Genomic DNA, 24,343 nt, shown 5'->3' with positions numbered 1-24,343 from the left:
CTTATCTTTATGCAAAGTTGTCTTCCTTTGGCATGGGACAGCCACCTAAGTCACCAGGATGCCTGCCAATCTTAGGACTCCCGTGTGAGGTTTCCTCCTCATCGGTCTAATGAGATCCCCTCCACATCCCTGGTCTAGCCACTTCTGGCCATGAGACCTCCACTGCGAGGCGGCTAAAACCAGTACCTGATAGAATTAAACCCAACCAGGGACCATTTCCTAGGGAAGTTGGCTGTAAGGACTACATGTGTTGGAATGTCACTTAGACCATGATGGGTTTCTATCTTTATTGTTTTCCGTCAATGTCCTCTACTAACTACTTAAGCTACAAAATTGGGTAAACTTTTTGTAAAACTTTTCTATTCTTCATGGTTTAAAAATGGCAGATTTGCCTTCCAGGCAAGGTATTTTGATCCATCCCTCATAGTCTAGAATGCGATGGGGAAGGGCAGGTCTTCCTCCTACAGGGCCTTTAAGGACTGCGGTTGTCCTTGTGATTTTGTTGTGGGGGTGCCTCGGGGTGCTTTGACACCAGGAACCTCTTGACATCATCCTGCACCATGTGGAGCACCACCCAGGGAGTAGAGTGGGATTTTCTTTGGTAATGGACCTCCTCTCTTCAGTCCCCAAGGACTCTCCCTTGAGGTGCCTTTATACCCTTGGAGACAGTTTGTATTGCAAAACTTAGGGAAGGACTGAATTCCTCTAACATTTCATGGCCTCAGTGGAGTCTGTCCACTAGATCTCTGCAGGCGATAGGGCAAATCGCCCAAATGTGTCTGCTAGAAAACTCCCTCCTGATGTTGGATAATAATGATCTAAATTGGCCTCCTCTGAGTAAACCCAGGGTATTGGAGGAAATACAGGCCATCCCAGATGAAGGAGACTCTTGACTCTTACTCTCACTGTTCCTCCTAATAGATATGGGGGTTCCTCCCTCAATCATTTCCCTGGCTAATGGCTATAATTGGAGCCAACTGTTGTTTGTCTACCTCAAAACGGGGACTTCAAGGAATATTCCCAAGCAGCTGCCAAAATTCTCTTTGTTTCAGGGGAATTCCCTATCTTCTTCTACCGACTTGGACTGCCTGTTCCCCTTGTTGGTGGGAAAACGGCGGCTGCTCCTCTGTTGAACTGATGAGCTCTAGAACTGGGAACGCTTTCTCTGCCTCCTGGTAGCGCTTCACCTCTTCTGCCTCACCCTGTTTCCGCACCACCTTGGCTGCAGCCTACAAAACTGGCTTCTATACTATCCTTGGTGCCTCTGGCACCATTGGCTCCTACCCTCACTCTCAAGGAGCAAAGAAGAACACTCTGTGGACTTAACACCGTCCACTCCAGATTTCCCCACCAATGTCTCAGGTAAAAAATTGGCAACGGGGAACAAAGTGACTTTTAAGAATGGGCCCAGGTGAAGTATATTCAGTATTTAAAGTTTGTGGGCAGCCCCGGGTAGCTCAGCGGTTTAGTGCCACCGTCAGCCCAGGGCCAGAGATTTGACTATCTCTGGAAATGAGGGTTATTTTAAAGAGAAAAAACTATATTTTCAAGAACACACCTTTGTGATTGTAAAATTCTAGTTCTGATTGTCTTTAAGTGTTGTTTACCTAACCTAGTCAACTTGAGGTAAACCAAGAGAAATTGCCTCAATAGCTCATATATAGACAGTCTTTTTCTTATTCTGTGGGGATAATAGGGCCCCATGAGCATATGATTATTTCAACAGCTTTAAAAAAAAATGGGATTGATCCCCTAACAAGTGTATAATCCAGCTAGCACTCTAACCAATTCTCTGTGGCTGGGATGACAATCAGTTCCCTAAAATCCAGAATATACCCTACTCTAGGGTAAACTATGGACTTAACAGAGATAATGGATGACCTTTCTTGATGACTGGATTAGATGACACATTGGATGCCCCAAATTGTATGATGGTCTTCTAATGTGACCCAATGGCTATGCCACTCTAATTTGTGGCCAAGGCTTCAATAGGCCTACAATAGGCTTCAACAGGCCTGTGGGCTTTCCCTGGATACACAGATGCATTATTACCATTACCAACCCAGCCAAACTTCCAAATTTAAAACAGTGGACATGGGGTGATTGAGCGCCTGCCTTCAGCCCAGGGCCTGATCCTGGAGACCCGGGATCGAGTCCCACGTCGGGCTCCCTGCATGGAGCCTGCTTCTCCCTCTGCCTGTGTCTCTGCCTCTCTCTCTCTCATGAATAAATAAATAAAATTAAAAAAAAAAAAAAAAGTGGACATGTTACATGTTTCATTGTTACAACCACCTAGCATCCATCTTTGTTCCCTCTTCCAGACTAGAGAATGTTGTTTGGAATGTGGAACCTCTTAATAAGTACACGGTCAAAGCCCTAAATAACACTCAGTGTAGAATTTCTCTATTAAATACTAAAGTAATAAAACTGTGTGAAGCATTTTTACAAAATAGAATGGCATTAGTCATTTTAACTGTTGAACAAGGTAGACCTTACACCATCTTAAACGATTCTGTGTATACATTCCAAATGACCACAGAAATATTTCTGGGTTTCTATCTGACATGAATACTCAAATTGGTGCTTTAAACAATCTCTCTTTAGTGATTGCTTTAAACTCCTGGACTAGAGGAAAATTATCAAAGGTTGATGTCAAAGGTCTTTACTTTCTCATTATAATATTAACCTTATTTTGTTGTTTCTGGTGTCTCCCTGCCTACTGCGAATACTCCACTGCCATAACTTCCAGCTGACAGATGATCCTTTCTACCCAAGGAGGTTCATGTGTTGTCCTTGTTGGATTCAGCCGTCTCCACCTTTCATAACTCCCCCATACCTTCCCCAACTGACCAATATTAGCCCATGGGTAGGGACCTCTCTACACCCCTACTCAGTAGGAAAACGTTACAGAAGATGAGGCCTTCCACCTTCAACAACCTTAAAGATTTAAGGGTCAAAATTGTTCAGGGGGCAAATGATGGGGGAACAGGGCTAACAGGACAAAGCACAAGGCTGGGGCAGTACATTGACAAGTGTTTGAAATAGGGAGAGGGACATTCCTCCGCTGGCTGACTCGACTGCCTCTGCCTCAAGGTTCATACTTTGCTAAGGGCAAAAGGCAATCTTAGCCCAACCCCCAGGATCCTGTGAGTCTATTTGAACATATAAAAATTCCTTTAGGGCACCTGGGTGGCTCAGTGGTGGAGCATCTTCCTTTGGCCCAGGTTGTGATCCCGGAGTCCTGGGATCTAGTCCCACATTGGGTTCCCTGGGGGTAGGGAGCCTGCTTCTCCCTCTGCCTGTGTTTCTGCCTCTGTGTCTCTCATGAATAAATATATAAAATCTTAAAAAAAAATTCCATTAGAAATTATTTATCTCTAAACCCCCAAGATACGAGTTGGCCCATGGGTATACATCTGAAAGGTCTCATGATTAAGGTTTTATTAGATGGTAATAAGTGACCTTTTCCCAACAATAACTAGCCACCTCAAGGTCCTGGAAACCTTGCTTCCAGAATTCCTTAGAGAGTGGGCTATCCCCAAACCCTTCCCAACTCCCAGGTGTATATATATATATATATATATGTATATATATATATATATATATATAACCACTCCTCACAGGCCCAGGGCAGCAGCTGTTTCTGCCCATGGGTCCTGTCCTCATGCTTCAATAAAACCACCATTTTGCACCAAAGACCTCTCAAGAATTCTTTCTTGGTCTTGGCTCCGGACCACACGCCACCAAATTTCACTTATATTCTAAAATTTCATCAGTTATATACTTGGGAGGGACACCTGGGTGGCCCAGCGGTTGAGCCTCTGCCTGCAGCTCAGGGCATGATCCCAGAGTCCCGGGATCGAGTCCTGCATCAGGCTCCCTGCATGGAGCCTCCTTCTCCCTCTGCTTATGTCTCTGCCTCTCTGTCTCTCATGAATGAATAAATAAAATCTTAAAAAATATATATATATATATACTTGAGAGTTGGGGGACATTGGAAAAGGGAGGTTTTCTAAAGAACATTCTTATGCTAAAGAGGACCTATAAAATATTGGAGGCCTTGCCATTGTCAAGTTGATTGTTTTTCCCTTTAGTAAAGCAAAACAGTAGGACAGTTGAGTTTCCTGGAGGAATGTTTGTCTGCCTATCACAAGTCCTGGTTAATGGGCTGCAGGTTATAAGGAAATTTCATTTACATTCCTTTCTATCTTTGTTTCCCACATCAATGTGGATGTATGGGTGATGTTAGGGCTCCAGGAAATTAAGTCTATGGGTCCCTGGAAGCTAGGCTCTTGCTTTTTTCTAGTAAATCAAGAGATTTGTAAACTGAGGGAGACTCCCATCCCACTAGACTGTGAACTCTATTAACCGTTTGTTTTTCCTTTCCCTTAGTTTTGGGGCAGCCTGAGGAGTGCCTGAGGAAGGTCACACATATCCCACCTCGGAGTGGGGTGTCAGCTTGTGCTTTGTCCTCAGCTGGCCTCCTGCTCCCTCATCAACTGTATGTAACCCTCATTCAGACCCAAAGCTTGGTTATGGGCTGCCACACGGGCATTGCACATCTTTGTGAATGACCAAAGAAAACTATCTTGTCCTTCCTGGAGTTACTGATCAATAATCCTATTCCTCACATCCCTTTATGCTAAAACTCAGGATTCCTGCCTATATGCTAGTGTATAATCTCAGTGAAAAAGGTACCAGCCCTATAACTGTTCATTTTCCAGATCATTTTCTGCCCTGTGAAGAGTGCATTTCCCTGGCAGCTGTCCTAACTTTGGCTTGAATAAAAAAACTCTTTCTTACTTTTAGAGATTCTGAAAGGTTTGTTCAGATTTAATCAGAATCTCTTTTAGAGATTCTGAAATGGTTTGTCAACCATTTCAGTGCTTTTATCTTGTATGCATTTCTCTTTTTTCCCCCCCTCTCTCTCCTTTATCCCTCTTGTCTCTCCCTCTTCCCCACTCTCTCACACTCACCTCCTACAGGACAGGTTTATTTCCTGGGAGAAATAGAAGAGATTCTAGTACCTCTGCTTGTTTGCGTCTCAAGGGCAGAGGGTGGGGGCAGGGGAAATGATGTTAGCCACTAAGCATTTGGAACACTGCAAAACTGAAGTTTGGGGTGGCCATCGAGGCCACAGTGAAACTTTCAGGTTATCTGAACTTTTTAAGATTTAGCTTCTTGTTTTACTCAAATTCCTGGAGAATAAGGGGTTTATTCCCCCTTGGACTTGAATCACTATGAAGGTGTTGCTCAATGTCAGTAGGTAAGTGGTTAAGTTTTCCTGCTTCTGGGCTTTTACATACCTTCTTAGAGCCCTTCTGAAATGATTTCAGTTTCTTCCTCTAGGTTGTGAGCCTAACTAGGATGAGGGCCATGTCCACTTCATTTCAATATCCCTTGGGCCCCACCCTCACCCCATCTTCCTCCATTCTACCACGGGCCCCGTTTTTCTATCTTAATTATGATTATTTTTGGCCTTGACCATTGGTTTCCCTAATTCCAGGAAAAAATGTGACATGCAGTTGCAACATCACATTAGGTTTTAGGTAAATATGTGGTCTGTGGGAACAGTCCACCTAAAAGGAATCTCCATAAATAAGTTGTACATGGAAAGAGTCAAGACCTAAGGATCCATATTAAGATCGTTATACGTACATAGGTCAGCCACCACACTCACCTTTTTCTGCAAATTGTAGCACTCAAAGCAACTTTGGAGAAATTCAAAGACCATGCGAACAACGTTAATTCAATTTTATTTTTATTTTCTTTGTCTTCATTTCAATTGTTTACATTTTTGCAAAAGCACCAGAGAGCACCAAGGTTACTTTCAAAAATGCTGGGCAGTTTTGTTTTGTGTGAAACTAATAATAGTTGTTGTTGCCGTTGTTTTTAAAGGGCGTTCTTCTGAAAATGGTGTTCAACATACTTTAGGCAAATGTCCCTGTCCTTCTGTGGGAGAGCACTACTGCTGACCCATCTGGTTTGATTCACAGTTCTTAACACAGCTTCTTCCTGAGACATGAACAAGAAATGGGCATCAGCTGTTCTTGTAAAGACCCAAACCTCAAAAAAAAAAAAAAAAAAATCTTCATCTCTTGGGATTTGATTTTTTTTTTGAAATTAGCCTCTGGAATAAATTTAAATAGAAAAAAAAAAAGTTCAGAATCTATGAATCTAGATTCATCTGGTGTACACCCGTTAGTGGCCAGGAGGACACAAGCTTCACAGCACAGCCAAGATATTCCAGCAGGGTCTGAGTGAGTGAGGCTGTGAGGTCTTGCCAAACAACAGAAGGCTAATCCTGTCTTTGAGCACTTAGGGCTACTGAAACCTGTCGGGCAAAGTTTGCAAGCCCTCCCTCCACAGTCTTTAATATGTAGATTATATTAACTATCATTCCCCAGTCCTGCCTTCACTACCAGGGAAAAAGTTATGCTACTAATTATATTCAACACTTCACTCTTCCTTTCTAAAAACCCTGAAACCACATGACGTTACAGACTAATTGCAAAGTACAAGAGCTGCTAACATCTATTGGTAGCATATACACAGTATATGTAGCTAGTGTCTATGTATAAATTCTCTATGTAACAGTCAGTCCTAAATAAATAAATAAATAAATACAACTATATTAGCAGTTTGGGATCTGAATATATTTAAATAATTACCAGGAGGCAGAGACTCTTTTATGCCTACCAAAATAGCCATATTTTCCTTTTTTGCTTAAATTAGCAGAACCCAAATATTTTGCGTAGACTATAGCTGCCCAACTAAAAGACTACATTTCCCAGCCTCTTTCACCTGTGAGGTCATGTGACCAAGGCCCGGCCAATGAAAGATAGGAAGTGTTGAGTGAGACTTCCCCCGAAGTCTCCTTACAAGGACAAAGGGCTACATCCTAATGGTAGGGGAATAAAGCCTGGGATTTGGATGACTTGGTCAGGTACCCTGATGGTCGGCCTCCAGACTTCTGCACAAGAAAGAATGAAACTTCTATCCTGTTTAAACCACTGATATTTTAGGATTTGCATTACATATGCCACTATATTAAAATCTAAGTAATGCACAAAAATCTTCACATCCTGCTGCACTGCGGTAGCCCTGTCCTAAGTGTTTCTCTCCATCCTACTTATCTTTTTGGTGAACTTGGTCTTCCTGGAGTCTCCCTTTTCCCCTGTCACATTTAGTCACATACTCCCCTGGTTTCCAGGCACCAGTAACATCTTCAAACTCCTGAACTTAGAACTGAGCTCCTTGTCCCAGATCAATGGTCATTTTAGGGCAGGAAATGAGAATTCATCCATGGATAGACAGCTTTGGCATAAACTGCTTTTCTGTTCCCTGCACTCCTGGAACCACCAAGATGGTAGAACAGAACAATGTGGGCTACAATTTTCCAGAACTGTGAGAGGTAGGGGGCTAATTTAAAGAAAGAATCTTCTGCAATTGGAAGACAGCATATAGACTACTGGACGAGAGAAGAACATACGATGTTGGAAGTTTAGACAGTGGAAGTTTCTACTTCCTGGATGGGGTCCTTGTTGGAGAGATTGCCTGAAATATTGTCAGATTCAAGCAACTCTACAATGCTGTAGGGAGAACAGTCCTCCAGACCTAGCTTGCTGCAGAGCCAACCGCAGAAGCCTTTCTCCATGTCCCGGGCAGCTTGCCACCATGCTCCCCAGGACCATGAGAGCTGGACCACAGCAGCATAGAGGCCCAGGGAAGAGGCCATGGCCATGATGAGCACTGGATAGAAGAGAATGAGGCAAGGGCAACACGAGATCTTGTGCCAGAAGGTCCTCTCCTCATTGTACACAAGGAAGATGTTGTACCAGGTGATAGTGCCATAGTAGAAGGAGACAACAAAAGAGAGGATAAAGACCACAGGCAGACAGACCAGTGTCCAGAGGACCACATGGGGCCCACGGTCTGCTCCCATTTGGCAGGCCTTTCTGTCTTCAGGTGTTATCTCCCTCGATGACCCTTGAGGCTTGGTCAATTCTTGCAGCTCCTTCTCCGTCAGTGTGACATGGATGTCCACCATCTGGCCCTTTTTCTTTCCTCGTGTGATGGTCCCAGTTAATGTGACATAGCGGCTGTCCGTAGGCATGTTCCACATACCTGCAGAAGATCAAGGAGGTGAAGTCAAGGTCAGAATGTGGACATTTAAAAATAAATTAAATTAAATTAAATTAAATTAAATAAATAAATAAATAAATAAATAAATAAATAAATAAATAAAAAAAGAATGTGGACATTTCACCACAGTGTCATCACTTGAGCTGGGGGCTGAATACAACAATTCCTAGGGCTTTTTGTTTTTATTTATTTTTGCAAGCAGAGGGAGAGGGAAAGGCAGACTCCCTGTTGAGCAAGGAGCCTGACTCAGGACTTAGGACTCGATCCTAGGACCTGAGCCAAAGGCAGATGCTTAACCAACTGAACCACCCAGCCCCGCCCCCCCAACAGTTCCTGTTTTTATAGCACCTGGCACAGTCCTAGAGTCAATTACTCAGGCACGGATGGAGTGGAACTCCCTCAGGAAGGTGATTATTGGAATTATTACTTCCCCCAGGGAACTCTCACTCCACACACATGGACTCTGAAAAAACTGTAAAGAAAGTTGTTGCTTTGTAATTTCTCTCTCCATTTTCTGGGCCTCAATCTTGGCATGATCTCTGTGATATGGAAGGGTATGAGGAATTTTGCCACAGACACCACTTCATAATAATCTTATTTCTAGTTTATAGGTACATGAATATCCACTAGTGTGTGTGAAGATTGTGCTGTGTGCATATCCTAGTGCTGGACAGTGAACTCCTCTTCCCTGCTTATCCCTGTACTTATGCTTCCATGAGAGGAGGCTTCCTCATGCCTGTGGACATCTCAGACCTCATGTCCAAGCTCTGGACACACGTATCACACATACCACACGTGTACACCCTCCATATACACACACCCACACACCACCACCACCATCACCATCAAATGGCCATCCTGGAGTGAGATTGGAGATATTAAAACACAGAAGTCTGTGGCCCTTGGTATGTGAAATGTAGTCTAGAAGTGGAGGTGGGAGAGATTATAGATAGGCTTGGTTCCTTGCTCCATGACTGGAAGAGGAATAGAATGGACCCACCTAAAGAGCAGGGCTCAGGAGAGTGGCAGAGATTTTGACTACACAGGTAGAAGGGTTGTACAATTTTCCCAACACCTTCCATCTTAGGATCTTTGCCCCTGCTGCTCCCTCTCCGCTAAAAGCTCTGCCCAAGAGCATTTCATGGCTGGTCCTTCATTTCATCTGGATGAGCTCAAGCGTCACTTCCCAGAGGTCTTCATATGGCCATGCAGTCTCTTCCCCCACACCCTTCACCAGTTCTCTTCCCATCACCATGGTTTATTGTCTTTGCAACTCATACCACTACCTGAAATTACCTTGTATTTACTGCCTTGTTCACTGTCTTCCCTTGACTAGAAGGTAAACTGCACAAGAGCAGGGACGTTGCTTGTCTTCTCCACTGTGGGCCTATGTCTTGCCTATGCCTAATGTAGACATCAATTAATCTACACAAATAGATCTACCCCATCCATCTATTGCTGCACGGTGATGCTTAATCCGGACACTCCATGGCTTCATTAGCAACAGATGTTTTTATACATGCATCCTTATGCCCATGAGCATAAGTTTCATGGGGTAGATTCTGAGAATTTCTAGAACACAAGATACACATAGTTTGAATTTAATAAATATCAATAAATTTCCCTACAAAGTGGGTAAACAGATCCCATTTCACTTGAGTTATATTTTCTCACATTGATGTTATCCTAAGTTTACCCAATTTTTGGTCAGCCTACATGTGGAGGAATATTATAACCCACGGCTGTTATAATTCACATTTTCCTGATTATTATAAAAGCCCACTATTAGCTTCTTTATCTTATATGTATTAAATAATTAGATAGTCTTAAAAATCAATAAATAATTAGCATAGTCTGCTTGAATTACTAATTTTTGTGTATGAATCGGTCTGTTCTATTACACTAAGAGTTCAGGAAGGACAGAGATCTCCACATCACTGAGAAGAGAACATTATAAATGCCTAATAAATACTGCCGATTTGTTGAACGAAGACTGTAACATCGCAAGAAGAAATGTATCAACAAGACAAAAGAGGTGAGTGAGCAAATCCCTGTCTTCTGGAGAATCCTCATTCCTTCCCGTGGTTTAAAGTAAGTGGCCCCAGAGACTTACCATCATCCGCAGGATAGTCTAGGAAATCATCTCCCTCCTCTTCTTAGGCTGGTCTCCACCTTCTAGTTCCCCGGGCTCCTCCTCCAGTTTGTCATTTTCTGACCGGTAGATGATGATAGATTCTGGGCGGGACTCTTTCCTCTTCTTTTTCCTGCGACCCATCGTGGATTCCCCATCCAAGGCCAGGGCAGCAGCCACGGCCTTCCTGAGAGAGCCCTGGTGGGGGCTTGGGAGCTGGCCATGGCCTTCTACTGGTGCCAGCTCTTCCATCCTAGTCCTCAGGTCTAGTTATTCCGTGGAAAGGGTCTGACTTGCTTGAGCAAACTCACGATTCACACATCACAGAGCTTCTTCCTGGACGGGGCTGTGCAAAGATGTTGCATCAATGAGTTCCACAGGAGAGATAAGAAAAGCAAAGCTATCAATGGGAAGGAAATAGGATGAGAGGGGAAGGGGGCTGGGAAATGATTCTCAACTTGGCATGAAGGCTTCTCCTCCCTTCACTTATCTTAACTCTGTGTTTTGGGAGTTCTATGGAGTTACTCTCTAAAGATTAGACTGTGGTGAATAAAATTTTATTTGTGTGGCAATAATATTTTTGTCATTTATGTAAACTTATAATATTATGCAAAACCCATCAGTTTAGCTGGGAGATGTTGAGTATAAGGAATTCGGGTGAGGAAGCTTTATAGATAAATGGGATTTAAGAACTATTCTCACTCCCACCAAACATGATGATTTGGATGGCTGGGGCCAGTACTGCAGGCTTCTGGCTGTCGAATACATCAATAAGATCTTTTTCTCTTTTTTTTGAATTTTGAGATTTTTTTTTCATTTGAAGGCAAATCTTAATGCTATTAAATTCACAAATATGCTAATTTAAATACCCAATTCCATTTATCTAAAACACACATTGCAAACATACAAATATCTATTCTCTCCACATGTCAGAACCCATTTATTTCATGGTTTGGAAATGCAGATAATAGGGCAGCCCCGGTGGTGCAGCGGTTTAGCGCCACCTGCAGCCCGGGGCGTGATCCTGGAGACCCTGGATCGAGTCCCACGTCAGGCTCTCTGCATGGAGCCTGCTTCTCCCTCTGCCTGTGTCTCTGCCTCTCTCTCTCTCTCTCTCTCTGCGTCTCTGTGAATAAATAAAAAATCTTAAAAAAAAAATTAATGGAAATGCAGAGAATAGATTTCCCTTAAATTGCAAGTCAACAGGTATTTCTTTACAGTTAACTTTAGCAAAATTAACAATGACCTTGTTAACTCACAAGGAAACACCTTCAAAACTGCATTCTGTTAAAGCTTCTGCTAAAATGTAGAAAAACTGAACTACACAAACATTGAAAAGTTAAAAATTCCTTAATTTTTTATTCCTGGTACCACCACCACAATTTACAGGGCAATGTACCTGATGTAATGAAAAGAAAAAGAAAAAGCTACAACAGATGAAAGACCTCAGGAATGTTCATCTAATTGGCACTACATTGCATTAATTAATAGCTGCACGTTTTGCAAACTGTAGCTATGACAAGGTTTCCTGTTTAAGCTGCAGTAACTTTTCTGACCATGGATCATCATTCCTCCCGTGGCAGATTTTTACAGTTCTTCTAATGTATTTGGGACGACTGTCTTAAAGTAACCTGCAGCTTTCCTGACAACTCTTCTCTCTCTCTCCTGCTCAGAACTGTAGCCCTTTTCTTGAAATTTTTTAGAAACTTCTGCTACCATATCCACCACTTTCACCCCCAGATCCATAACCACCACCATAGGGACTGCCTGAGCTTCTTCCACCAAAACTGCCCCCCTTGGTGGGTCTATAATCTGATTGCTGTTGATCACTATAATTTCCAAAAGCATTATACCTCCCACCCCCACCATAGTTACCACCTCCAAAATCTCCTCCTCCATTGTAACCATGATATCTTCCACCACCACCACCATATCCACCTCCTCGGCTTCCATATCCTGGTCCACCACCACCTACTACCACAACCAGGACCACCACCATAGTCGCCACCATCACCTCCAAATCCATTATATCCACCATCACTTCTTCCATAACTACCTCTGCTGCCACCACCTCCACCATCATAAGCCTCCGCTTCCACCAAAGTTTCCACCACAGCCAACATTACCACCACCTCCAAAGTTTCCTCCACGACCCATGAAGTTGCCAGATCCACCTCCATGACCTCTTTGTGATCCAGCAGACTGCATCTCGTGTTTAGAAAGGGCCTTTTTCACTTCACAATTATGCCCATTAATAGTGTGCTATTTCTGAACAACAATTTTATTAACTGTATCATGATCATCAAAAGTTACAAAAGCAAATCCTCTCTTTTTTCCACTCTGCCTGTCTTCCATAACTTCTATGGTTTCAATTTTGCCATACTTTTCAAAGTGGTCTCTCAAATTATATTCTTTTGTATCTTCCTTAATACCACCAACAAGAATTTTCTTCACTGTTAGATGGGCACCAGGCTCTACAGAATCCTCTCTAGAAACAGCTCTCTTTGGTTCCTCTGCACGCCCATCAACCTTGTGTGGTCGGGCACACATTGCTGCATCCAGCATCCACCTCCTCAACACAAGAGTAAGTCACAAAACCGAAACCTCTGGAACGTCTTGTTTGAGGGTCTCTCATTACCACACAATCTGTAAGTGTGCCCCATTTTTCAAAATGTTCTCTTAAACTATCATCTGTAGTTTCAAAGCTCAAACCACCAATAAACAGTTTTCTTAACTGCTCTGGTTCCTTTGGATCATGGCCCTCTTCCCCCTGGTGGCGGCAGTGACGGCCAGAGTCAGGCTGGGGGCGACCGGGCGGTGGTTTTTTCCCTATAAATTGGTAGCTAAATGGGCTTGATCAGATTTATGTTGGAATGTTTTTGCTTGGTTATTATGGCCAGACAGCATTATAGAGGCCTTTATTTTATTTTTTATTTTTTTTTTGGTGAAATTAGTAGCCATTGATAATATTGGCTAGACCTATTAATTCATTAGAAGTTAGAAAATGGTGATATTCCCATTCTCTCATTTCTTCATTATTAGCCAAAATACTCTCGTGAACTTTTAACAAACCCAGTTTTAAACTTGGTAAAGGAGGCAAGGGGCCGTGTTGTTATCCATTATTATTGGTAATTATACTGAGAAAACATCTTTCTTTAATGACTACAGTGACAGCTTTTATTAAATTGAAAAATTCTGACCTATTTACCAAATAAGCTTCTCCATTCACAAATAGCTATATTTACAATTGAGAATTGCCAGATTCTACTCACAATCCTGCCACCCCAGGATTCTGGAGACTGGCCACTCTCTAGTGATTCCAGGCTGCTGGCTTTCTGTTACTTTTATTCTCAATTTCCAAATCCTCATTTTCTTTCAGTGGTCTTTGCGTATTTCCTTTCTTTCAACCCCACATGCATATTCCTTGATTTCTCTCTATCCCCAATAACGAGGCTTCTCCTCTCATTTGTATTAAATGGCCCTTATAGCTAGTGGGCTGGCCCAACCAGGAGGGGAGGACAAAAATAAACAAATTAAAAAATCTAGCTAGGCACGAAATGCCACTCAGTTTGAAGCAAATCTCATGTCTTAAAATTATGCATCTTTGATATTATCATATAAGAGTGCCAACTTCAAATGCCAAACACAAATCTTTTTTATCTCAGTGTTTCTAAAATTTGGATGCATCTTCAGACCAATGGAATGACTTTTCACTCCAAAGGCTGAGCTACCTTCTCAGTGAGTAACTTCTGCCCTACTGCACTTTGCCCATGTTCTCCTTTCCCCTTTAATTGTTAATTTTCATATCTGTCTTGCCACTAGATTATAAATACTTACTCTCAATCATCTTTGTGTCCTGGGAACATAGTCCAGGGACTGGAACAAAGAAGGTACTGAGTGACAGAAGTAAAAATGCCCACAGGTAGAACTGGAAGGTAATAAGACATCCTCACAGCCTAACTTTGCCTGGAGCAGGAGGGCTGTTTGAACAGAAGTGTCATTACCTTCATAATCTTATGCATACAACTTGCTGGACTTCAAACTTAGGTGACGGGTCCAAGAACAGAAAGATCCAGAACACAAACGCTTCCCAAGATAAACTGATCAGAAAACAAGGAACCCAACCAAAGATTTAAGTGGTCTGAAGAGAAGCTGGCTTATGGAACCCAACTATTAGAATCTTGAGTTTGCCTTAATATTGAGTGCCTAGTAAACACTTAATTGGGTGTTGAGGTTTGCCTTAATGGTATCAAAAAGCTCAAACAATGCTCTCCTACCGAAGTAGCCCCAGTACAGAATAGTGGACATCCAGCCAGAAAGGACAGAAAGGATAGGCTGTGTGTGGATCTCCCTAAGGTTAGGGGTTTGTTGTTAAACATGGATGTGAATTTTGAATTCTACTTTCTAAGAGTCTGTATTTAATATAAAAATGTTCCCCGCCCGCAAAAAAAAAAAAAAAAAATGTTTTCCCTAGTACAAATCCTCTCGTAAAACCAATACTGTGTAAGCATACCAAGGTAATTCTGTGATGCAGGTGACCTATGAACGCACCACTTTATATCTACTCTGAGGGTATAAATATCAGAGCTTGAGAGTATGAAAATAAATAAAAGAAATTTCATTTAAAATAGAGTTGGGAAGCCCTGACAGGGGAGCTCTCATACACGTACCACTCTTTGCAGCCTGCACAACCAGCAGAAAGAGGAAGTTAAGAATTAGATTGATAATTATCTTTTTTTTAAAGTTTTATTTTTAAGTAATCTCTCCACCCATCGTGGGGCTTGAACTCGCACCCGTGACATCAAGAGTCGCACGCTCCTCCAACTGAGCCAGCCCTCTTGACATGTAGGCCATTTTCACATAGGAATTTCATCTCCTGCTTTGCTGAAAAGGAAGAATGATTCCTCCCTCCCTCAACAACAATGCACTAAACACTGCTTGCAGCCAATGAGAAACAGCCACAACCTTAAACCCTTTTCTTTTCTTTTTTTAAAGTGTTTTATTTATTTATTCATGAGACACATAGGGAGAGAAGCAGAGATATAGGCAGAGGGAGAAGCAGGCTCCCTATCGGGAGCCTGATTGGGACTCGATCCCAGACACCCAGAATCATGACCCGAGCCTAAGGCAGATGCTCAACCACTGAGCCACCCACGCATCCCTCAAACTCTTGTTTTTCAATGTATTTTTGTTTAAAACCACCTTCCCCAATTTCCTCCCAAAACCTAATAAAAACATCTTCTCTTTGTCTCTTTGGACTTCTCTATGCATCAGGCATGCATGTGATTAGTGATTAATAATCACTATTAATGGGCTTTTGCAAACAGGTAACATGTGTAGTGTTCTAACTCTTCTGATTTGGGTGGCCACAATGAGAGAGACCAGTGTTAGGTAACAGGAAGTTTCTGGAGCCGTAGGACAGAATAATACAGAAAACAGGAGTCAAGAGAAGCACTAGTGTCTCTTGAGGATGTAAAGACAAACTTGACTATCTTGTCAGGTGATGGAGTGGTGGGAGGAACAATTCTATCTATAAGCAAAAGAGGAAATGACCCTTAGAGACCCCATTGAAATCCTTTAGAGAAAGCATGAAATACAAAGAAATGGTGAGCTCCTGGTAATTCACCTTAGGGATCTAGGCCCTGCTTCGGGCACAGCTATTTTTAGACAGGTACCCAGCCAGGGTCTACTTGCAAAACAGGTAACTGTCCCCGATTCACTTCAAAACAAAAACCAAAAAACAGACAAAAAATACCCAAAGAAAAAACCCCATGATCTGAGAGTACAAAATGGCCCGACAAACTTAAAAATGCTTTGTTTGGTAGCTGTGGTAAAAGATAGCCATCAGAACAAGTTCTGAACCTGTTCAGTTGATTAACAAAAACTTCCCTCAGTGGACATCGTTTTAGAAACCAGCCCACTGGGACGCCTCCCTCCCTCTCAGCGGTTGAGCGTCTGCCTTCGGCTCAGGGCATGATCCCAGAGTCCCGGGATTGAGTCCCCTATTGGGCTCCTTGCTTGGAGTCTGCTTCTCCTGTCTCTGCCTCTCTCTGGGGCTCTTGTGAAAAAGAGGAAAGAAAAGAAAGAAAAGAAAAGAAAAGAAAGAAAAGAAAAGAAAAGAAAAGAAAAGAAAAGAAAAGAAAAGAAAAGAAGAAAAGAGAAAAAAAAAGAAAAGAAAAAAGAAAAGAAAGAAAGGAAAAGAAAAGAAAGAAAAGAAGAAATGAAAAGAAAAGAAAAAGAAAAAGAAAAAGAAAAAGAAACCAGCCCATTAGAGTCCACCCTTCCTTTCTTTTTTTTTTTTTTTTTTAATGATATTTTATTTTCTTCTTTTTGGCCTTATAACTTTATTCTTTTTTCTTGCCTTATTGCACTGACTATGACCTTTTAATACAATGTGGATAGAAGTGATGGTGGGCTTTCTTTTCTCATTGCTGATCTTAGAGGGACAACTTTAAAATTTTTTTTTAAAATTTATTTATGACAGTCACACACACAGAGAGAGAGAGAGAGAAGCAGAGACACAGGCAGAGGGAGAAGCAAGCTCCATGCACCGGGAGCCTGACGTGGGATTCGATCCCGGGTCTCCAGGATCGCGCCCTGGGCCAAAGGCAGGCGCCAAACCGCTGCGCCACCCAGGGATCCCCCACCCTTCATTTCTAAAAGTCAGTCAGGTCAGTGAATTTGCTGCTGACTAGCTGGAAGCAAGGGATTCCACTAACGAGTGGACATTCTAAATCATATTCACACAGAGAGCTGTTGAGCAAACAGGTTTAAAACTTCTTCTGGTGACTACTTGTTAGGCCCATAGAACAGTCTTTTCCTAAATTTGTGGGAACTTTGTAACTCCATTCGCTGTGAGGCTGAAATACCAGATGTGTCTCAGAACAAGGTGTATCAGTTATCTACTGTCTGGTAACAAATTACCCCAAGTTTAGAGATCTAAAATAATAAGCATGTGTTATCCTACACAGTTCTCTGTGTCAGTAATTCGAGAGTGTCTCAGCTGGGTGGGGAGGAGACTTCTTAGTCTGCTTCCCACCTACAGAATTTTGGGCTCCAAAGGCCTTTTTTGTTTTGGACAGTCTCTGAACTCTTTTAAGTATTCTGCCAATAGAATTCTCTTAAAATCTTTGTGGTTCTCCCGTGAATAGATTTTCTGGGTCAGAAATGTGAGAGTGCCTTAGTTGGATAGGCCTGTCTCTAGGTCTCTGAAGATGGCAGGGCAGCACTCATTTGAAGGCTTGGAAGGGCTCAGAGGATCTGCTTCCAAGATGGCACACTTGCGTGGTGCTGACTCAGTTCCTCTATGTGGGCCTCTCCATGGGTTGTTTGAGTATCCTCTCAACAGTGTCTGGTTTCCCTCAGGGTAAGTGATCTGGTGTATATTCTTCTTGACCACTTCAACAGTACTTTTTTTTTTTTTTTAAAGTTTATTTATTGAGTAATCTCTACCACCAAGGTGGAGCTCAAACTCATGATCCCAAGATTAAGAGTCATGTGCTCTTCTGATTGAGCCAGTCAGGTGCCCCCTCAACTGTATTCTTGATCCTATCTCTTTCTTATTCTTGATTTCCTCCCTCTCTAATAGCTCCAACTTCTCCCCTTTGCTGGTTCCTTTTTGCCTGCAAACAAACCCAGAATTCCCTATGCGGAAAAATCAGCTTTACTTTGCTACTAACTCTACCTATGTCTTGTTTCTCTCTTTCGCAACTAAGCTTCTCCATCAAATAGTCTACAGTCATTATCTATTCGTCCTCTCAAAGAAAGAAAGAAAGAAAAGATCAATAGCTCTTAGGCATTAAAAAAACCCAAAGGCTCGCAACACCACAAAATGAGCATATTGGGCCTTTGTTAGGCTGTCATAACAAAGGACTCTCCTCCTTGCTTCCCAATCACTCAGTTACTAACTGAGGTTTCAATTTTGCCATACTTTTCAAAGTGGTCTCTCAAATTATATTCTTTTCTATCTTCTTTAATACCACCAACAAGAATTTTCTTCACTGTTAGATGGGCACCAGGCTCTACAGAATCCTCTCTAGAAACAGCTCTCTTTGGTTCCTCTGCACGCCCATCAACCTTGTGTGGTTGGACACACATTGCTGCATCCACCTCTTCAACACAAGTAAGTCACAAAACCGAAACCTCTGGAATGTTTTGTTTGGGGGTCTCTCATTACCACACAATCTGTAAGTGTGCCCCATTTTTCAAAATGTTCTCTTAAACTATCATCTGTAGTTTCAAAGCTCAAACCACCAATAAACAGTTTTCTCAACTGCTCTGGTTCCTTTGGATCATGGCCCTCTTCCCCCTGGTGGCGGCAGTGACGGCCAGAGTCAGGCTGGGGGCGACCGGGCGGTGGTTTTTTCCCTATAAATTGGTAGCTAAATGGGCTTGATCAGATTTATGTTGGAATGTTTTTGGTTGGTTATTATGACCAGACAGCATTATAGAGGCCTTTATTTTATTTATTTATTTATTTATTTTTTTGGTGAAATTAGTAGCCATTGATAATATTGGCTAGACCTATTAATTCATTAGAAGTTAGAAAATGGTGATATTCCCATTCTTTCATTTCTTCATTATTAGCCAAAATACTCTCGTGAACTTTTAACAAACCCAGTTTTAAACTTGGTAAAGGAGGCAAGGGGCCGTGTTGTTATCCATTATTATTGGTAGTTATACTGAGAAAACATCTTTCTTTAATGACTACAGTGACAGCTTTTATTAAATTGAAAAATTCTGACCTATTTACCAAATAAGCTTCTCCATTCACAAATAGCTATATTTACAATTGAGAATTGCCAGATTCTACTCACAATCCTGCCACCCCAGGATTCTGGAGACTGGCCACTCTCTAGTGATTCCAGGCTGCTGGCTTTCTGTTACTTTTATTCTCAATTTCCAAATCCTCATTTTCTTTCAGTGGTCTTTGCGTATTTCCTTTCTTTCAACCCCACATGCATATTCCTTGATTTCTCTCTATCCCCAATAACGAGGCTTCTCCTCTCATTTGTATTAAATGGCCCTTATAGCTAGTGGGCTGGCCCAACCAGGAGGGGAGGACAAAAATAAACAAATTAAAAAATCTAGCTAGGCACCAAATGCCACTCAGTTTGAAGCAAATCTCATGTCTTAAAATTATGCATCTTTGATATTATCATATAAGAGTGCCAACTTCAAATGCCAAACACAAATCTTTTTTATCTCAGTGTTTCTAAAATTTGGATGCATCTTCAGACCAATGGAATGACTTTTCACTCCAAAGGCTGAGCTACCTTCTCAGTGAGTAACTTCTGCCCTACTGCACTTTGCCCATGTTCTCCTTTCCCCTTTAATTGTTAATTTTCATATCTGTCTTGCCACTAGATTATAAATACTTACTCTCAATCATCTTTGTGTCCTGGGAACATAGTCCAGGGACTGGAACAAAGAAGGTACTGAGTGACAGAAGTAAAAATGCCCACAGGTAGAACTGGAAGGTAATAAGACATCCTCACAGCCTAACTTTGCCTGGAGCAGGAGGGCTGTTTGAACAGAAGTGTCATTACCTTCATAATCTTATGCATACAACTTGCTGGACTTCAAACTTAGGTGACGGGTCCAAGAACAGAAAGATCCAGAACACAAACGCTTCCCAAGATAAACTGATCAGAAAACAAGGAACCCAACCAAAGATTTAAGTGGTCTGAAGAGAAGCTGGCTTATGGAACCCAACTATTAGAATCTTGAGTTTGGGCGGAACTTTCCAGAACGCTCGGTGAGACGCGGAGGAGCGGCGGCTGCCCGAGCTGTGCCCAGCAACGCGCTCCTTCCCGCTCCCCCACACCGGCTTCGGTCCTCTCACCGGCTGTAGAAAATGGTGAAAGAAACCACTTACTATGATGTTTTGGGGGTCCAACCCAGTGCCACCCAGGAGGAACTGAAAAAGGCTTACAGAAAACTGGCCTTGAAGTACCACCCTGATAAGAATCCAAATGAAGGAGAGAAGTTTAAACAGATTTCTCAAGCTTATGAAGTGCTCTCTGATGCAAAGAAAAGGGAATTATATGACAAAGGAGGAGAACAGGCAATTAAAGAAGGTGGAGCTGGTGGTGGTTTTGGCTCCCCCATGGACATCTTTGATATGTTTTTTGGAGGAGGAGGCAGGATGCAGAGAGAACGGAGAGGTAAAAATGTTGTACATCAGCTCTCAGTAACCTTAGAAGATCTATATAATGGCGCAACAAGAAAACTAGCTCTGCAAAAGAATGTGATTTGCGATAAATGTGAAGGCCGAGGTGGTAAGAAAGGAGCAGTCGAATGTTGTCCCAATTGCCGAGGTACTGGAATGCAAATAAGAATTCATCAGATAGGACCTGGAATGGTTCAGCAAATTCAGTCTGTGTGCATGGAGTGCCAGGGCCATGGGGAACGGATCAGTCCTAAAGATAGATGTAAAAGCTGCAACGGAAGGAAGATAGTTCGAGAGAAGAAGATTCTAGAAGTGCATATTGACAAAGGCATGAAAGATGGCCAGAAGATAACATTCCATGGTGAGGGAGACCAAGAACCAGGACTTGAACCAGGAGATATTATCATTGTTTTAGATCAGAAGGACCATGCTGTTTTTACTCGACGAGGAGAAGATCTTTTCATGTGTATGGATATGCAGCTGGTTGAAGCCCTGTGTGGCTTTCAAAAGCCAATATCTACTCTTGACAACCGAACCATCGTCATCACCTCTCATCCAGGTCAGATTGTCAAGCATGGGGATATCAAGTGTGTGTTAAATGAAGGCATGCCAATTTATCGTAGACCATGAGAAGGGTCGCCTAATCATCGAATTTAAGGTAAACTTCCCCGAGAACGGCTTTCTCTCTCCTGATAAACTTTCTTTGCTGGAAAAACTCCTACCTGAGAGGAAGGAAGTAGAAGAGACTGATGAAATGGACCAGGTAGAACTTGTGGACTTTGATCCCAATCAGGAAAGACGGCGCCATTACAATGGGGAAGCATATGAGGATGATGAACATCATCCTAGGGATGGTGTTCAGTGTCAGACTTCTTAATGGGGCTGGTGAATAACACTGCTGCTGGCATTTTATATGCAGTAGTGGATGAGTGAAGGACTATAATCATAGCTCACTACTTGCTATTGTTTTTGTTTTAATATTCAACTATAGTGTTTTAGAAGTTAAATGAAGAATAAACTCAAATATAAAAGCTCAAAAAAAAAAAAAAAGAATCTTGAGTTTGCCTTAATATTGAGTGCCTAGTAAACAATTAATTGGGTGTTGAGGTTTGCCTTAATGGTATCAACCCTTTTCTTTTTTTTTTTTTTTAAGATTTATTTATTTATTCATGAGACACATAGGGAGAGAAGCAGAGATACAGGCAGAGGGAGAAGCAGGCTCCCGATCGGGAGCCTGATTGGGGCTCCATCCCAGACACTCAGAATCATGACCTGAGCCTAAGGCAGATGCTCAACCACTGAGCCACCCACGCATCCCTCAAACTCTTGTTTTTCAATGTATTTTTGTTTAAAACAACCTTCTCCAATTTCCTCCCAAAACCTAATAAAAACATCTTCTCTTTGTCTCTTTGGACTTCTCTATGCATCAGGCATGCATGTGATTAGTGATTAATAATCACTATTAATGGGCTTTTGCAAACTAACTGTTTTGGGTGGCCACAATGAGAGAGACCAGTGCTCTCAAACAATGCTCTCCTACCGAAGTAGCCCCAGTACAGAATAGTGGACATCCAACCAGAAAGGACAGAAAGGATAGGCTGTGTGTGGATCTCCCTAAGGTTAGGGGTTTGTTGTTAAAAATGGATGTGAATTTTGAATTCTACTTTCTAAGAGTCTGTATTTAATATAAAAATGTTCCCCGCCCGCAAAAAAAAAAAAAAAAAAAAAAAAAAAAAATGTTTTCCCTAGTACAAATCCTCTCGTAAGACCAATACTGTGTAAGCATACCAAGGTAATTCTGTGATGCAGGTGACCTATGAACACACCACTTTATATCTACTCTGAGGGTATAAATATCAGAGCTTGAGAGTATGAAAATAAATAAAAGAAATTTCATTTAAAATAGAGTTGGGAAGCCCTGACAGGGGAGCTCTCATACACGTACCACTCCTTGCAGCCTGCACAACCAGCAGAAAGAGGAAGTTAAGAATTAGATTGATAATTATCTTTTTTTTTTAAGTTTTATTTATTTAAGTAATCTCTACACCCATCGTGGGGCTTGATCTCGCACCCCTGAGATCAAGAGTCACATGCTCCTCCAACTGAGCCAGCCCTCTTGACATGTAGGCCATTTTCACATAGGAATTTCATCTCCTGCTTTGCTGAAAAGGAAGAATGATTCCTCCCTCCCTCAACAACAATGCACTAAACACTGCTTGCAGCCAATGAGAAACAGCCACAACCTCAAACCCTTTTCTTTTTTTTTTTTTTTAAGATTTATTTATTTATTCATGAGACACATAGGGAGAGAAGCAGAGATACAGGCAGAGGGAGAAGCAGGCTCCCGATCGGGAGCCTGATTGGGGCTCCATCCCAGACACTCAGAATCATGACCTGAGCCACCCACGCATCCCTCAAACTCTTGTTTTTCAATGTATTTTTGTTTAAAACCACCTTCCCCAATTTCCTCCCAAAACCTAATAAAAACATCTTCTCTTTGTCTCTTTGGACTTCTCTATGCATCAGGCATGCATGTGATTAGTGATTAATAATCACTATTAATGGGCTTTTGCAAACTAACTGTTTCGGGTGGCCACAATGAGAGAGACCAGTGTTAGGTAACAGGAAGTTTCTGGAGCCGTAGGACAGAATAATACAGAAAACAGGAGTCAAGAGAAGCACTAGTGTCTCTTGAGGATGTAAAGACAAACTTGACTATCTTGTCAGGTGATGGAGTGGTGGGAGGAACAATTCTATCTATAAGCAAAAGAGGAAATGACCCTTAGAGACCCCATTGAAATCCTTTAGAGAAAGCATGAAATACAAAGAAATGGTGAGCTCCTGGTAATTCACCTTAGGGATCTAGGCCCTGCTTCGGGCACAGCTATTTTTAGACAGGTACCCAGCCAGGGTCTACTTGCAAAACAGGTAACTGTCCCCGATTCACTTCAAAACAAAAACCAAAAAACAGACAAAAAATACCAAAACAAAAAACCCCCATGATCTGAGAGTCCAAAATGGCCCGACAAACTTAAAAGTGCTTTGTTTGGTAGCTGTGGTAAAAGATAGCCATCAGAACAAGTTCTGAACCTGTTCAGTTGATTAACAACAACTTCCCTCAGTGGACATGGTTTTAGAAACCAGCCCACTGGGACGCCTCCCTCCCTCTCAGCGGTTGAGCGTCTGCCTTCGGCTCAGGGCATGATCCCAGAGTCCCGGGATTGAGTCCCCTATTGGGCTCCTTGCTTGGAGTCTGCTTCTCCTGTCTCTGCCTCTCTCTGGGTCTCTTGTGAAAAAGAGGAAAGAAAAGAAAAGAAAGGAAAGGAAAGGAAAGGAAAGGAAAGGAAAGGAAGAAGAAAGAAAAGAAAAGAAAAGAAAAGAAAAGAAAAGAAAAGAAAAGAAAAAAAAGAAAAGAAAAGAAAAGAAAGAAAGAAAGAAAAGAAAGAAAGAAAAGAAAAGAAAAGAAAGGAAAAGAAAAAGAAAACAAAGAAAGAAAAAGAAAAGAAAAGAAAAGAAAAGAAAGAAGAAAAGAAAGGAAAGAAAAGAAGAAAAGAAAAGAAAAGAAAAGAAAAAGAAAAAGAAAAAGAAACCAGCCCATTAGAGTCTACCCTTCATTTCTAAAAGTCAGTCAGGTCAGTGAATTTGCTGCTGACTAGCTGGAAGCCAGGGACTTCCACTAACGAGTGGACATTCTAAATCATATTCACACAGAGAGCTGTTGAGCAAACAGGTTTAAAACTTCTTCTGGTGACTACTTGTTAGGCCCATAGAACAGTCTTTTCCTAAATTTGTGGGAACTTTGTAACTCCATTCGCTGTGAGGCTGAAATACCAGATGTGTCTCAGAACAAGGTGTATCAGTTATCTACTGTCTGGTAACAAATTACCCCAAGTTTA

The 24,343-nt window shown here is 42.0% G+C and overlaps 1 protein-coding gene and 2 pseudogenes across 1 annotated transcript in view; 1 reads left to right on the top strand and 2 right to left on the bottom strand.

Annotated features, from left to right (window-relative positions):
• Nucleotides 1–5,744: 5,744 nt before the first annotated feature.
• TMEM169 (transmembrane protein 169) overlaps nucleotides 5,745–24,343 on the bottom strand; it is a 29,798-nt gene continuing 11,199 nt past the window's right edge. The window contains 3 exon segments of the mRNA XM_041737625.1: nucleotides 5,745–8,127; nucleotides 10,259–10,303; nucleotides 10,306–10,622. Of these exon segments, the coding sequence (XP_041593559.1) occupies nucleotides 7,505–8,127; nucleotides 10,259–10,303; nucleotides 10,306–10,528 (891 nt within the window). The 5' untranslated portion in view covers nucleotides 10,529–10,622 and the 3' untranslated portion in view covers nucleotides 5,745–7,504.
• On the bottom strand, nucleotides 11,721–15,130 carry LOC121480563 (annotated as a pseudogene).
• On the top strand, nucleotides 20,060–21,447 carry LOC121480751 (annotated as a pseudogene).

This window comes from Vulpes lagopus, chromosome 22, assembly GCF_018345385.1.
Source record: "Vulpes lagopus strain Blue_001 chromosome 22, ASM1834538v1, whole genome shotgun sequence".
Lineage (NCBI taxonomy): Eukaryota > Metazoa > Chordata > Mammalia > Carnivora > Canidae > Vulpes > Vulpes lagopus.
This window is presented reverse-complemented; position numbering and strand designations above follow the sequence as displayed.